A 15,143-nucleotide genomic window follows, 5' to 3' on the forward strand; every position below is an offset into this window, starting at 1 on the left:
TTTTGTTTATCATCATTTATAGAAATGCAGTGAAGTGAGGATACTGGAATTGTATACATTGGACATATATAACACAGACCGGCAAAAGTGTTACTGTCACTGTGTTAGTAGAGACACTCTTCTGTGGTCACACGGCCCACTACACACTCTCTCTTTCTGTCACTCTACCCCCCCTCCCTCCAGCCCCTTTGCAAATATTTATTGGTCTCCTTGATTACTGAAAACCAGGTGGTATAGTGTATCCCCAGCGTTTTTGTTATTTATGGTGTACTTTCTCTCTGATGTCATGTAGGCTCAGGCTCCTCCCCTCCTGTTGGCCATCTTCCAGTCCTGCGACCCAGCCATGACCTAAACCATTTTCCTGCTGCCACTGACCAAGCCTTACCTCCAAGTAAGAACTAACACCTCATAGTCTTACTTTGGAGTCCCATCCCTACACCTTAGTTTGATGTCAGTGTGGCTGTGTGTTTCAATCAACTGCATGCTGCCATGTCAGTTTGATTTACAAACATATTCCATCTTTTCTGTGTTTACCGTCACCATCTTATCCTCCCTCCTTGCACTCCTCTTCTATTTAAGTTTAGATGTATTGCTTTAAACTAGGGCTGGGTGATATGAAGAACAATTCCTAGCTATTTTACCAAATAGCTTGATATTGATATTGTGACAATATTGAAGGGTTGATCAATGATGCTTTCACAAAATATTAACACAATTTGTAGTCAGTAATGTGGATTTATTGACCAAGTGGGGAAAAGCAAATAATAAAAAAGCAACAAGTCAGTTAAATTAAAAAAATCCTTATATACAACCAGGAAAAGACAATATCTAACAATATGATATAGAACATCTAATGGATATCTAGTCTCATTGCACGATATCGATAGAATATCACTATATTGCCCAGCCCTACTTTGTGCTGCTCTGTTCTGCTTGGTCCATACTTGTATCTGCATTCAACTTTTCAAAAGGCTGAATTGCACGCTTATTTTCGCTGATTCAGAGCAGGAAGGTCAGCTACCGGATGGCCCAAACTCCACTTTTTTGTTGCATCATCATCCAACTCAAGTTCACTAATCAGTGTCCTGTTTCCTTAATGCAATATCTTTTCAATACACATTTTGTGGGGAACAAATTAAGTTGGAGGGACTTATTTCGGTTTCTCTATCAGAATCAGAATCAGTTTTATTACCAAGTAGGTTTACACATACAAGGAATTTGCTTTGGTATGTGTGGTGCATACAAAGACGAAGAAGAATACGTAGCAAAACACAATTAAATAAAAATAGGAGTGTTATGACAGCTATTTAAAAAGTATTATAACAAATGTGGAGAGCTGTGCTGCTCTTTAAAGAGGTAGTGTGGAGAAGAAATGTGCCTGATGTCAGGACAGTGTTCAAATCTGGATCAGTTTTTATCAGATCCGTTGCAGCCCCTTTTTTAGAGATTTGGGTATGGAGGAAAATAGAGAGGGTTTTGTTTTCTGACACTTGGTGAGTTCCCTGGAACACCGGGGACACATATTCATGTATAAAAGGCGTACAAAAGTGCATTTTGCATGATAGGTCCCCTTTAACATATATCGTTTTTTATACGCCCCTGCCAACGGAGCCCCGCGCCCCCCCTGAAATTCAAGGTGTTTTTTTGTTTTTTTTGTAAAAAATGTTTTTATTAAAAAAATATATATATATAGCCCCAAATTGCAACTGAAGTAATCTATCTACGGTCACTTTTCACATTGAACATGTGCTCTTTTATTAAATAAACTAAACGCCTATGTTATTTATCCAATGTATGCAGGGGTTAAATTGGGATTTGATATGTGGGGGGGCTCTGTGTGGAGGGGATGGGGGGGGGGGGGGGTCGAGGATCTCATTATTAGACCTTGAGGGCTATACTGTATATGAGGCCCTAAAGGAACTGCTCCATTATTAGTATCAAATGCACACATTGATGCCACCAAATGACACAATACAAATAGAAAGTACTACAAATAAATTGGAATTAATTGATATCTTAAATTATTAATGTACACACAAAAATGTATACAGATATCCAACCTTCAAATTGCTATTTTAAATCAAAATTGCTCTGCACACTTGCTAAAGAATATTTGTGTGGAAATCTCAGTTCATTTGTAGGGCTGCGAGATTATGGCCAAAAGTATGCTGTACATTTCACTGTAAACGATTGAATCATCACCAAATTTGGTGTTATTATGACCGATCATCACTCAGCTTTATGCACACACACACACACATACACACATTTAGAATGGTTTAGGAAACAGGCTCCGTGTTACCCCTAGATTCCACCGGGTCCGTCTGCGGCGCGTTGCGGTTTTGGTCCGGCCTCCTCCGGCGTCATACCCTACCAGGCGCGTTTCAGAAGCATTTCAGAAGCGGAGCGTCTTGCCTGCCGGCTCGCAGTTTTTGTTGATTTGGGCATATTTCCTGGACAGGCTACTTTGTACAGACAAAGTTAATAATAACTGTAATATTCCAGTTATAAACTACATGAATCAAAGATGTGTTGCTGTATTTTAGTGGTAAAAAAATGCATTCATCATCATAATTATTAATTTACACAGTGCCTGTAAACCGGAGGAGAACGCTGTCATTGCTCCTCCTACTTGAAAGACTATTGAGGGATAGGGTCTGCAAAATTAGTTTGTGTGTGTGTATATATAGCTCTGAACGTTCCACTTCCTGCCTGCCCGACCTTACGTTACGGCTGCGCCGCGACAAAAATAGGATTCGATCCTAATTTTAGAGGAGCCCTGCGCCGAGCCGCTTCTGGGACGCTTCTGAGCCGTAACGCGCCGCGTGTGGTGGAATAGCACCCATTGACTAGAGTGGCCGCGATCGCCGTGAGCACCGCGGCGCAGCCGTAACGCGCCCGTAACGCGCCGCAGACGGACCCGGTGGAATCTAGGGGTAAGCCGAAAAACTATATCCGGTCACAGAGATCTGCTATTTTTAAATAAAGTCAACACATATTGACCCTAAATATAGTCTATATTAAGAACAAGAAAAGTTTTAACATATCGTTTTTGGAATACAAATGTTCGAGGGTGATGAAGTCAGAGCATCGTCCTATGTGCCGGGGCTTAGCCCCGGACAGCCCAGGCCCAATTTAACCCCTGAATGTATGTATATGTTTCAGTGTCCACTGCTTTGCGTATTCACATTCTCCCTCCGCTGTTTCTGAAGGGCGGGGCTCCGCTCCGCTCCGCTCCCCCCCCCCCCCCCCCCCCACACACACACACGAATGCACACACTCACAATCAGAGACAAGAGCGGAGGAAAGGAGGAGAACAACAAAGTGTAAAAAAGTCAAACAAATCTGCATTATTGCCCCGAGCTCTGCTGTCTGCCCGTTTGTGTCCCCCCCCCCAGTTTCAAATTCGTTTATTATTATTTTTTAACCTCAAGCCGTTATCGTCACGGAGGAGAAGGACACACACACAGGCTGCGTTTCACTTCTCTTATTTTTCATTTCCTCGCTCCTCGGTCTCGGGTTGCGGTCGAATAGTCCATTTAGCTTAGGAACCTTCCTAACGGAGTGAAATGACCCGGAAGTCCCTCAGTGGCAGCCATGATAAGTGCCGTTAGAATTCTCTAAATTAAAAGGAAAGGAGGTTTCAAACTTCCTTTATAACCTCATTTAGCTTAGGAACCACTGGACCTCCCTAACCGAAAGGAGAGGAGAAAATGCTGCCCCACAATGCCTTGCGGCCGCGGCATTTGCCGTCACACAACAGTCGGCTGTTCACGGAAACAACCGATTATGAACGAGAAATGATATCATGAAAGTTACGGTGCTTATTAAGCATTTTAAAACGTATGTGGTAAGTTGCCAAAGTGCTTTGTTTTGAACGTTCATCAGTATTATAATCAAAAAGAGAAATATGAACGTTAGTTTTTACTGAAATGATCAAATAAAGTCAACATTTCACAGTCTTTACTGAGCTGTGTGGGGTTTGTTCAACTTTTAAAAGATGTTTGAATGGTGATATACACAGTGATAGATGTTAAGGACTAACGTTTATAATAAATACATTTGTATTGATTTTAAGATATTTTCATACAATCATACGTAGGCTATTGGGATCATTTGTATTAATGTGGACCGGAGGGAGAGGGTGACGAGCAGAAGTTTCACTTTCCTTTTTTATTTCAATTCCAACTTTGGTCATGAAGAATATGTTTCTCTGTTGTCCCCGTTCATAAAGCATAAAACAACAGCATCAGAGCACGGTGCAGAGTCTCTAGATGAGTTTACAGTAGTCCCTCGTTCTTATTAAACATCCATGTTGTAGTCCGCTGTATAGAAAACTGTAGTTTCCATAGTTTACCCACAGCAGCAGGCGCACATTTATGACCTCCGCTGGCGCATCATAAACACGTCGGATAGTGAAAGTGCAGTCGGATTCTCTAAAGTACCGCAGTCTCTTCTCCTAAATCCTTTTGAATTCTCCTATCCACTATCCCTTAACCCCATGACGTTTCACTCCGAGGTCAAGGAATAGACGATAGGGTTAGAACTTAGGAGCTGTTTTTTTGGAGTATTCGACCGCAACCCTGGTCTCACCGGAAGTTGATTTGTCTGCGCCATCTTGAGTAGCGTCCCAATGGCCTTATTTTTGCCGGAGGAGCGAGGAGCGATAATGGAGGAACTATAATCGAGGAACCACCAGACCATCCTTCGATGAAATCCTCAGACACTCGCCCCGCCCCCTTACTGTGTATCGCTCACTGATTGGACGATGCAGCGCATGCACTGATCTGATGCTTGAGAGCAGAGTTTCCCAGCGGAGTGAAGAAAACACAAGAAACTCACGGGACTCACTCCTCAGTTCATACTGTGTTTTGTTTCAATTCATGCATCATTCAGTTACAAATATGTGATATATCTGAACAACAAAGTGGTCAAAAATTATTTTATTCATTTATTGGAAACATTTTCATGATCGCTTTTTCCGTTTTACATGTTAATTTATTGTCATTTCCATTTAGTCAGTCATTAAGTGCTATTTAACATGTTAATTTGCTACATATCCACACAAACAGACAAAGTGTGCAATGCAATGAATGTTAATCTAACTGGGTTTTGATAGATAACATATCTCTTTTTCTTCTCTCAATTATTTTATTTCTATTGTGCACTCTAATCAATATTAATCCAACTATTGTTCGTTTATACATTTTAAGAATGGCGTTTATCTTTTTTGAGAATGAGTTCTTATTTGATTTGATTTATTTGGGTCTACAACAGATGATACAAATGTTTGTGTCAGTAAATGTGTACTAACAGAGGCGGGGGTGTTTGTGAAAATAACGGGGACAGAGCTGGCTGCTGTCAGACGATCAGCTGTGCAGCGTCATCACAAACGGACGTCGCTTCACGTGACGCTCCGGAGGAAAGGACGTCCCATTGCTCTTAAAACTCATTTCCCTGCTTCTCGTGGTTTCCTTGCTCCATGCTTCCCTGGTGGGAGGGACTAGTCGTAGGGAAACGACGCAAGTGAGGGACGCAAGGAATCCATTTAACCGAAGTGAAACGCAGCCACAGCCTGCCCAGGTGGACGCGCGCGAACGCGACAACGAACGTAGCGTGCGCATTCTAAAAATAAGCTCACAGATGGTGAGCAGGTACCGCGGTTTTGAACTACAGTATCGAATTAGACAGAAAACAACAATGAAACGCCGGCAGAAGAATAGTCTAATGAGTTGGGTGAAAACAAAGACAGGAGATGTGAGTTGGTTTATTCAGTAAATTAGCTCAGGATAATTGGATGTTCTTGCACCTGTTGATGTGAGGCTAATGCAGGATTTGCTAGCTTGATGCTACCGGCATTTAGCGGCAGTGACTCAACAAATTGTATCGTCAGCAATGTATGACAAGCAGACTGCTTGTTTAATGTTAGACTCACACCAATAGCTCAATATGATCATAACACGATTGCTTTCATATCAGAGATCAGATGAGGTGGAGCTACCTCCAGCAATAGAGGATGAGGCAGAGAGAAGCAGCAGCAGCAGCACAGGGTTGCAGCTGGTATGTTATATGCTGTAGTCAGGTGATTTAAATGTATCAATGAAAGGAAGAAGTGTAGGCTACATGATAAGAAGGGAATACAGAAGTAATCAGTGGCGAGCCGTCAGGGCCCTCTAGGCCCTCTGTGAGGGCCTAAGATATTCCAAAAAATTATATTTAAAAACATTAAAAAAAAATATTTTTTTTTAAATATATATTTTTTTAATATTATTTTTGTTATATTTTTCATTAGTTTTACCGAAAAAAAACTTGATTTAATAAAATAACATTTCCAAAGAAATAAATCCTTCGAATCTGCCTGTTCAGTCTCTGTTTGAATGTCAGTTACTATAGCGGGCCTCTCTGCGATTCACAGAGGGCCCGCTATAGTAACTGAACGAGAGAGTAATGTCAAATGACAGTACAATTGACCAATCATATCTTCCCTCTAAATGGGTGGGTTTTATTATCGCGGACTTTATGACGAGTTCCGCCCGCTGTGAAACTGTTCTTGTTTCCATAGCAACAACAACTTCCTGTCAACAGCGTGAACTCGCCTTCAAAATAAAAGCATGCCAAATTACACTTAAGACATACAACTGCAATGAAAGTAACAAACACAATGCAATATCATTTTCAATGTCAAAGAACACAAATTGGGTTCACAGGTGTTGTTTTGTGTGGTAGAGGGTCGCTGTCATTGATGCGTTTTGCACCCTGGGTCGTTGTTTTGATATTCCGCTGAAGTATACGCTGTGACGTAATAACGTCTTTTTTTCGAGGGAAGGGGTGGGGGTCAGAGGGCCTAGGTATAAAGCTCACGGCTCGCCACTGGAAGTAATACAGTACAGTGTAACACTGTACTTTATTACTTTTTAATGTACAAATACTTTGTTACTGTACGATAACAATAACAATAATCCACAGCTCCTCTTTGCTCCAAAAAAAAAGAAAATACAAATTTTTTTGCAGCACCCTGCCAAGGCAGTAAACCTAGGGGAAACACTGAATGCCTAAATGAAATACTACTTTCTAGTGGTTTCTTTTTCTAATAAACCTTGCATTGGGTTGGTCACACAATTCATTCTCTTGTGCTTTGTTCTATCTGAATTATGATAAGGAGTTATCACAAGCTGTTTAGTTATGCTATCTTACAATAAATACTGTATATAGTAAATGTGAGGTAAAGTGTGTCGCCAATGTAACCGGTTAGAACTCGAAGTTGCGATGAGGTCTTAAAATGTATGGAAAGGGTCTTAAAAAAGGTCTTAAAAAGTATTAAATTTGACTTCAGGATTCCTGCATATACCCTGTTTAAGTACAAACCAAATATCAGCTGTGATATTTAACACTTTTTTTGTATCTTTTTTTTATCCCATTTGTTGATATAAATGAATAAAGGTTCACTACATAGGCTCTTATGCAGCCGGACTATCTATGTCTTTAGTCACATTCAGTGTCCACAATGCACCACCTGATTGGTTTACACGTCAGGAGTAATAGCCTACCAACACCACTGATAGATATTGCTGTAGTTGCAATAAACATCTCAATGGTATACACTAGAGTGACAAAACTCCCAGTCTTTTTGCTTGTACTGTTTTGTTTATCATCATTTATAGAAATGCAGTGAAGTGAGGATACTGGAATTGTATACATTGGATATATATAACACAGACCGGCAAAAGTGTTACTGTCACTGTGTTAGTAGAGACACTCTTCTGTGGTCACACGGCCCACTACACACTCTCTCTTTCTGTCACTCTACCCCCCCCTCCCTCCAGCCCCTTTGCAAATATTTATTGGTCTCCTTGATTACTGAAAACCAGGTGGTATATTGTATCCCCAGCGTTTTTGTTATTTATGGTGTACTTTCTCTCTGATGTCATGTAGGCTCAGGCTCCTCCCCTCCTGTTGGCCATCTTCCAGTCCTGCGACCCAGCCATGACCTAAACCATTTTCCTGCTGCCACTGACCAAGCCTTACCTCCAAGTAAGAACTAACACCTCATAGTCTTACTTTGGAGTCCCATCCCTACACCTTAGTTTGATGTCAGTGTGGCTGTGTGTTTCAATCAACTGCATGCTGCCATGTCAGTTTGATTTACAAACATATTCCATCTTTTCTGTGTTTACCGTCACCATCTTATCCTCCCTCCTTGCACTCCTCTTCTATTTAAGTTTAGATGTATTGCTTTAAACTAGGGCTGGGTGATATGAAGAACAATTCCTAGCTATTTTACCAAATAGCTTGATATTGATATTGTGACAATATTGAAGGGTTGATCAATGATGCTTTCACAAAATATGAACACAATTTGTAGTCAGTAATGTGGATTTATTGACCGAGTGGGGAAAAGCAAATAATAAAAAAGCAACAAGTCAGTTAAATTAAAAAAATCCTTATATACAACCAGGAAAAGACAATATCTAACAATATGATATAGAACATCTAATGGATATCTAGTCTCATAGCACGATATCGATAGAATATCACTATATTGCCCAGCCCTACTTTGTGCTGCTCTGTTCTGCTTGGTCCATACTTGTATCTGCATTCAACTTTTCAAAAGGCTGAATTGCATGCTTATTTTCGCTGATTCAGAGCAGGAAGGTCAGCTACCGGATGGCCCAAACTCCACTTTTTTGTTGCATCATCATCCAACTCAAGTTCACTAATCAGTGTCCTGTTTCCTTAATGCAATATCTTTTCAATACACATTTTGTGGGGAACAAATTAAGTTGGAGGGACTTATTTCGGTTTCTCTATCAGAATCAGAATCAGTTTTATTACCAAGTAGGTTTACACATACAAGGAATTTGCTTTGGTATGCGTACAAAGACGAAGAAGAATACGTAGCAAAACACAATTAAATAGGAGTGTTATGACAGCTATTTAAAAAACTATTTAAAAAGTATTATAACAAATGTGGAGAGCTGTGCTGCTCTTTAAAGAGGTAGTGTGGAGAAGAAATGTGCAACATGTGCAGGATTTACATTTTTAAAAAGAACAATATATTGTTTGCATGATGTGAATTAAAGGTCTCCAATCATGCAAAATGCACTTTTTGATGTCTTTAATACATAACTATGTGTCACCAGTCCCCAAGGGAACTCAAAAAGTGTCTAAAAACAAAACACTCTTGCCTTTTCTTCCGTACCCAAATCTCTAAAAACGGGTTCAACGGAGCTGATCCAGAATTGCTGCCGATATAACGTAATATCGGAAATCTGGGCTGGCTTTAAACCCATGGCCCTATCAGAAACGTCGCTATCAGAAACAATGTGCGACGTGTTTTGGAAGTAATATGGTCTATGTTTACATTAGCAAGCATCGCTAACACTCAGAGTTAACGCTGTACTGGAGAGAGTATGTGTAAAAAAGCAGGATATAAAAAGGTACTCACCTTGTGTTAAATCTGCAAGAGAAAAAGCATTTGAGCTCCATTCTATTTCAGAAATAATCCTTGATGTCGTTTTGAACATGATACGGCGTTTAATCACGGCAGCATTTAGCTGTGTATCTGGGTAGAATTCTCCTGCATGAGCAGCTACGGACCCAGAATCAGCACTTCTCTAACAGGGCTGAAATAGAGGGGTATGAGGCATGGCTAGAATGGGTGATCTGTTTGGTATTTTGAGCAAAACACTTCATAGACATGTTTTTTATATATTTGTATATATCTGAGACCTATAATCTATGCCTATAAATAGTATAATAGGAGACCTTTAATGTAATGCATAATGTTTTTCTGGGGTGGATCAAAGTCTGTGACAGTGGGGTTCCTGGGCCTTGTTAATGAGGCCGGTAGCAGAGGGGGAATAAACTGTTCAGGTGGTGAGAGGTCTTGGTCCTGATTGAGCGCAGCCTCTTGCCAGAGGGGAGCGGGGTAAACAAGTTGTGTCCAGGGTGGGTGGGGTTGGCCGCAATCTGCCATCTCTCCACGACCTGAACGCTTTCAGGACCATGAGGTGGGCAGGTTGGGAGAGGGGGCAGATTGCAGCCGATCACCCTCTCTGCAGAGCGGATGATACGCTGCAGCCTGCCCTTGCCCTTTGCTGTAGCTGCATTGTACCAGATGGTGATGGAGGAGATGAAGATGGACTGATAATGGCGGTGTAGAAGTTCACCGTCATCGTCTTTGGCAGGTTGAATTTCTTCAGCTGCCGCAGGAAGAACATCCTCTGCTAGGCTTTTTTGGTGAGGGAGCTACATCTGCTCCCACTTGAGGTCCTTGGTGATGGTGCCCAGGAAATCCACAACCATCTCCACTGTCTTTAGAGCGTTTAGCTCCAGGTTGTGGTCCCTGCACCAGGTCACAAGATGGTTGATCTCCGACCTGTAGGCAGACTCGTGCCCACCAGAGATGAGTCAGATGAGGGGGGTGTGGTCCGCAAACTTCATGAGCTTGAATGACTGGTGACTGGAGATGCAGCTGTTGGTGTACAGGGAGAAGAGGGGAAAGAACACAGCCTTGAGGGGAACCAGTGCTGATGGTGTGGGGGTCAGAGACATGTTTCCCACGCACGTGCAGCAGGGAGAGCTTGTCCTGCAGCAGAGCCGAGATCAACGTATTGAAGTCCACAAACAGGATCCTGGCGTAGGTTCCTGCTGTGTCCAGGTGCTGAAGGAGGAAGTGAAGAGCCATGTTGACAGCATCATCTACCGACCTGTTGGCTCTATATTCATAAAGCAGGCATTTATAATCCTCAAAATATAAACACAGCAATCAGTCTGTTTAATTTAACCTTTATGGTTTTAGGGGAAAATGAGGCGGGAACTACATTTTGCCAGCCGGGCACCTTGTCATAAACATTGAGGTTTTCCAGGTTTAGTACCATTGTTGCTGTTCTGAGACCAAAACAGTGCTGAGTGGATGTATAATGATATTGTGATACATTTTTAATTATGTTTGGGTACGCAACATTTTTTCCCAGTGCTTCCAGTCTTTATGCTCAGCTAGAATAGCACGCTTGGAAATAAAACAAATAATCAGTTAAACTCTAGTGATCGTGCTAAAATCACTAATCGCTAATTTGTTTGCTTTAAACTAGACATTCACATTTGTATAAAGGCTGCCCCCCGTATTTTTTTATTATTTTGCAGAATGATTGCGAGCATTCTCAATAATTAAAATAAAGGTTAAACAGTTCAGGGCATTGGATGTTGAGGTGAACTACGGTAACCAGCTAACTCAAGCATATTCGTATTTACCGCCAATTCAAATAGATTTCCCCAAAAAGTGGGCGGAGACGTAATTTTGCCTGGAAGTGATGTAAGGTGTTACTCTTACATGTATCTATTCTGAGGCCCGACTCTCTTCGTCACCGACGGCAAAACAGTCCGACATTATCACAAGACCTGTCTCTTGACCGCCGGCGGGGGCAAAAGACAACAATATTCACGAAACTGTGTCTCGGGCTTCTTAACATTTAACAACAATGTGTCATACCCACTTAACAGGATGAAACTTAGCTAACTGACGATATGAACCATTTTCACCTAAAATACGTCTTACCTTTGCTGTTTTCTGATCAAAAGTAGTGTTCAATGGCTTTATAAAGCATATAAACGCTGCTGAAGGTTAATCCAATGTCTCTGTGTCACTTTGAAATTATTACTGATAATCGATCATAACATTTATGGCAATAAGAGTAGTTTTCATATAGAGCGTAACATTTCATTCTTATTTTAATCGTTTATTTGGTAGGGACATTGCACATTAATGAACACTTAAAACAATAAATGTACTAAGTGTAAATATGCCGGATTTAGCTTTGAGCTACTTTCCATCCGCAGTCCCTCACATAAAACATTTAAGAAAATGACATTTACAAGCATAGCAAGAACAAATACATGAAATGCAAAAAGTGCAAAAGAGCAAGAGCAGCATACACAATTATTTATGACATGGCAATACAATATAACAGCAACGATACATAAAGTGCAAGAGAAGATACAAGAGATATATAAAGTGCAAGAGGAGATACCCCTGTATTAGTGCATTTAGCGGTGATTGCACGTCTGTTTGTTTCATAGCTTTCGGTTTGGGCAATCTGCGTGCGCATCACTCTCAATCCTCAATGGTACTTATTATATTATAATATAGTTATAGTTTGGATTCCTAAATATTTGTGTCTACTATCCCATCATTCAAGGGTGGTTTTCACTTTAAGTAATGGTTTTTTCTTGGACGGAAACTATAATTTACATTTTGTTACTATGTTCAATCTGAATTTACTTTAAAATAAAAACATCTATATTGATTCTGACTCTTCTACATCCAACTCACAGGTGTGTCTTTGCTTTGAGAAAAAAGATTATTAATTTACCCCTTTTAGAATTGAAGATATAGTCATTTGTTCTGGGAATGTCATTTTTTAGCCTGAGACCTGAAAAACAGGCTCAGGGCTTAACAGGTTATATATATATATATCTCCACTTCTAAAAGGGGTAAATTAATAATCTTTTCTGGTAGCATGATAGCAGCTATATATGAAAACTCTGTTTTTGACATAAATATGGAATGATGGATTATCAGTAATCATTCCAAAGTGACACAGACACATTGGATTAACCTATGTATCAGCGTTTTTTTCGTTTTAATGCCATTGAACAAAACTTTTGATCAGAACAAGAGCATAGGTAAGAATTTCTCCCGTGTTTCCTCCGTAATGCTACGTGTCTGGTTTTGTTTCCCATGACGCGATTTGATCGTACAGTGATGATACTTATACCTATAGAATCTGTGGAATCTCAGCTTGCTAATCAATATCTTGTTTATGCAGATCCGATAAGTAATAAGGGTATTTTAGCGTGAGTTCTGTGCTAAGTGTGTTAGCATTTTTTCGCTCAGGGCTAATTCAGAGGCGTTGTTATTACCCTTGTGTTTCATTTAGCTAAAAAGTGTTAATATTGTCAGTTAGCTGAGTTTCTTCCCGTTAAGTGGGTATGACACATTAATAGGTTTTTAAATGTTAAGAAGCCCTGAGACACAGTTTCATGAAACAAAACCCGCAGCCCCCGGTAGAGGGGGCTCACGGGCTTAACAGGTTAAAATCGTTCATTGTGAAATGAAATAAATTGGAAAATCGTGTTGGTATACTGTAAACAAATTATTAGATAACAATGTGTGACTATAACATGAAATGCAGTGACACTGGGTTGCATGTTATACCCGGCTCCTTTACACAAGGAGCCGTATTGTGTAAAGAAATAAAGGGAAATTAAAGATATTTATGATCCACGTCATGCATTCAGGTGTGAGTATGTTAAGGATCATACCACAAAAGACAATATCCTGGACAAATTCGTAAATTCGTAAATGTTAAAGGAGCCTATGTGACTAAATGTAGACCACCAATTCTGAACTCTGATCATAATGTTGTTGTGAATATGATACCAGTGTATAAGACCAAACTGAAGAGATGTAAACCGGAAAAGAAAGTAATAAGGACATGGACAAATGAAAGTAGGCAACAGTTGAAAGCCTGTTTTGATTGGACAGATTGGGAAATAACTACTGTCACCAACGACTATATCAACTTCTGTGTAGAACTAGTTGTTCCCACTAAAGAAATACAAATCTATCCAAATAATAAATCTTATGTGAACATTAAAAAAGTTATAAATACCAGGAAAATAGCTTTCAAAAACAAAGACTATGGAGCACTTAAACAGACAGAGAAAGAACTGAAATTCAAATTGAGGGAATCAAAAAGCTTTTTGAAAATGCTTTTAAAGCCAAAAACCCCAAAAAAGTGTGGGACACCATGAAAACCATGACAGGAATGTCATCCTCAGCTAAACCTATTGTGACGGACAATGAATTTTGTTTTGCTAACGAACTAAACACTTTATTTACCCGTTTCGAGTCACTGGATCATTCTGCAAAGTGCACTGAAATGCTCGAAACCATAATACCTGCATCCTCTGACAAAATTACCATCAGTGTCGAAGAGGTCAGAAAAACATTTCAGTACACCAACACCAAGAAAGCGGCTGGGCCAGATGGGTGCAGCGGTTTTCTGCTGAAAAACGTTGCTACTGAGCTGGCTCCAGTGTGGCAACCCATCTTTCAGGCTTCCATTGACACGCACACCATCCTCTGTCATGGAAAACTTCACACATACAGATGTAGCAGCTTATTTAGGACAGTTTGAAACACGAGGGTCGTGGTCGGCCCGTGCACGGCCCGTGAAAGGCCAGTGATGAAGAGCCTGCCCCCAGTCTGACATGAGACCGCCCCCGTGATAAATAAATGTAATTATTGTGAAGCCAGCTGCAATGGATCATTGATCCACCAGGGGGTGCAGTGGGGTTCCACACTGGAGCTCATGTGAAATCAACTTCGATACAGTAAGCTGGATGTACAGCATGTCTGGTACTACTGTATAGCGGATCTTTGTTAAGATCCATATGTCACGGATAGGATCATAGTCTGTGCTAAATAAGACATGTAATCATTTACAAAACATCACCATGTTGTTATTTAACAAAATAATGTTGTTTAATCGAAAAAAACGAACGAGAGGAAATGCAGCCGGCTCTCGATTTTTAATCCTAATTTAATCATCTTCACCACGATCATTTATGTTTATGTTCGCCGAATTGACATGAAATCACTGACAAATATGAATATTCTGTATTCAACTTCATTAACCTCTTAAGCACGGCGGTCCCCCCATTGGACCCCTCCCACCGTTTTTCTTTCGAGATAATGTCTCAGGGCTTCTTAACATTTATGAAACTATTAATGTGTAGCACCAGATTAACGGGAAGAATCTCAGCTAACTGAAGATATGAACCATTTTTACCAAAACAAAACAGAAGTCTCATAAGAAGCGTCTAAATGACCCCTGAGCGAAAAAATTCTAACGCACTGCGGCACACAATTCAAGATAAAAATACCCTTATTACTTATCGTAGCTGCACATACAATATAGCCGATTAAAGCTGAGACTCGACTGATTATTTAGGTATAGTATCATCACTGAGCGATCCGAACTTGCGACAGGGGAAGCAAACAGACATCAAAACACGTACCTTTACGGAGCTTTTACGGCAGATCGTCTCACCGTAGCTGTCAATTAGGTCAAAAGACG

At 40.5% G+C, this 15,143-nt stretch overlaps 1 protein-coding gene across 1 annotated transcript in view; it reads left to right on the forward strand.

The window, feature by feature from the left end:
* The window catches only part of LOC117479651 (E3 ubiquitin-protein ligase HECW1), a 215,454-nt gene that overhangs the window by 146,784 nt on the left and 53,527 nt on the right, over positions 1 to 15,143 (forward strand). The window contains exons 12-13 of the mRNA XM_034126757.1: positions 293 to 391; positions 7,933 to 8,031. Coding sequence (XP_033982648.1) covers positions 293 to 391; positions 7,933 to 8,031 — 198 coding nt within the window. The remainder of the gene's footprint in view (positions 1 to 292; positions 392 to 7,932; positions 8,032 to 15,143) is intronic.

Source organism: Trematomus bernacchii, unplaced genomic scaffold (genome assembly GCF_902827165.1).
Source record: "Trematomus bernacchii unplaced genomic scaffold, fTreBer1.1, whole genome shotgun sequence".
Classification (NCBI taxonomy): domain Eukaryota; kingdom Metazoa; phylum Chordata; class Actinopteri; order Perciformes; family Nototheniidae; genus Trematomus; species Trematomus bernacchii.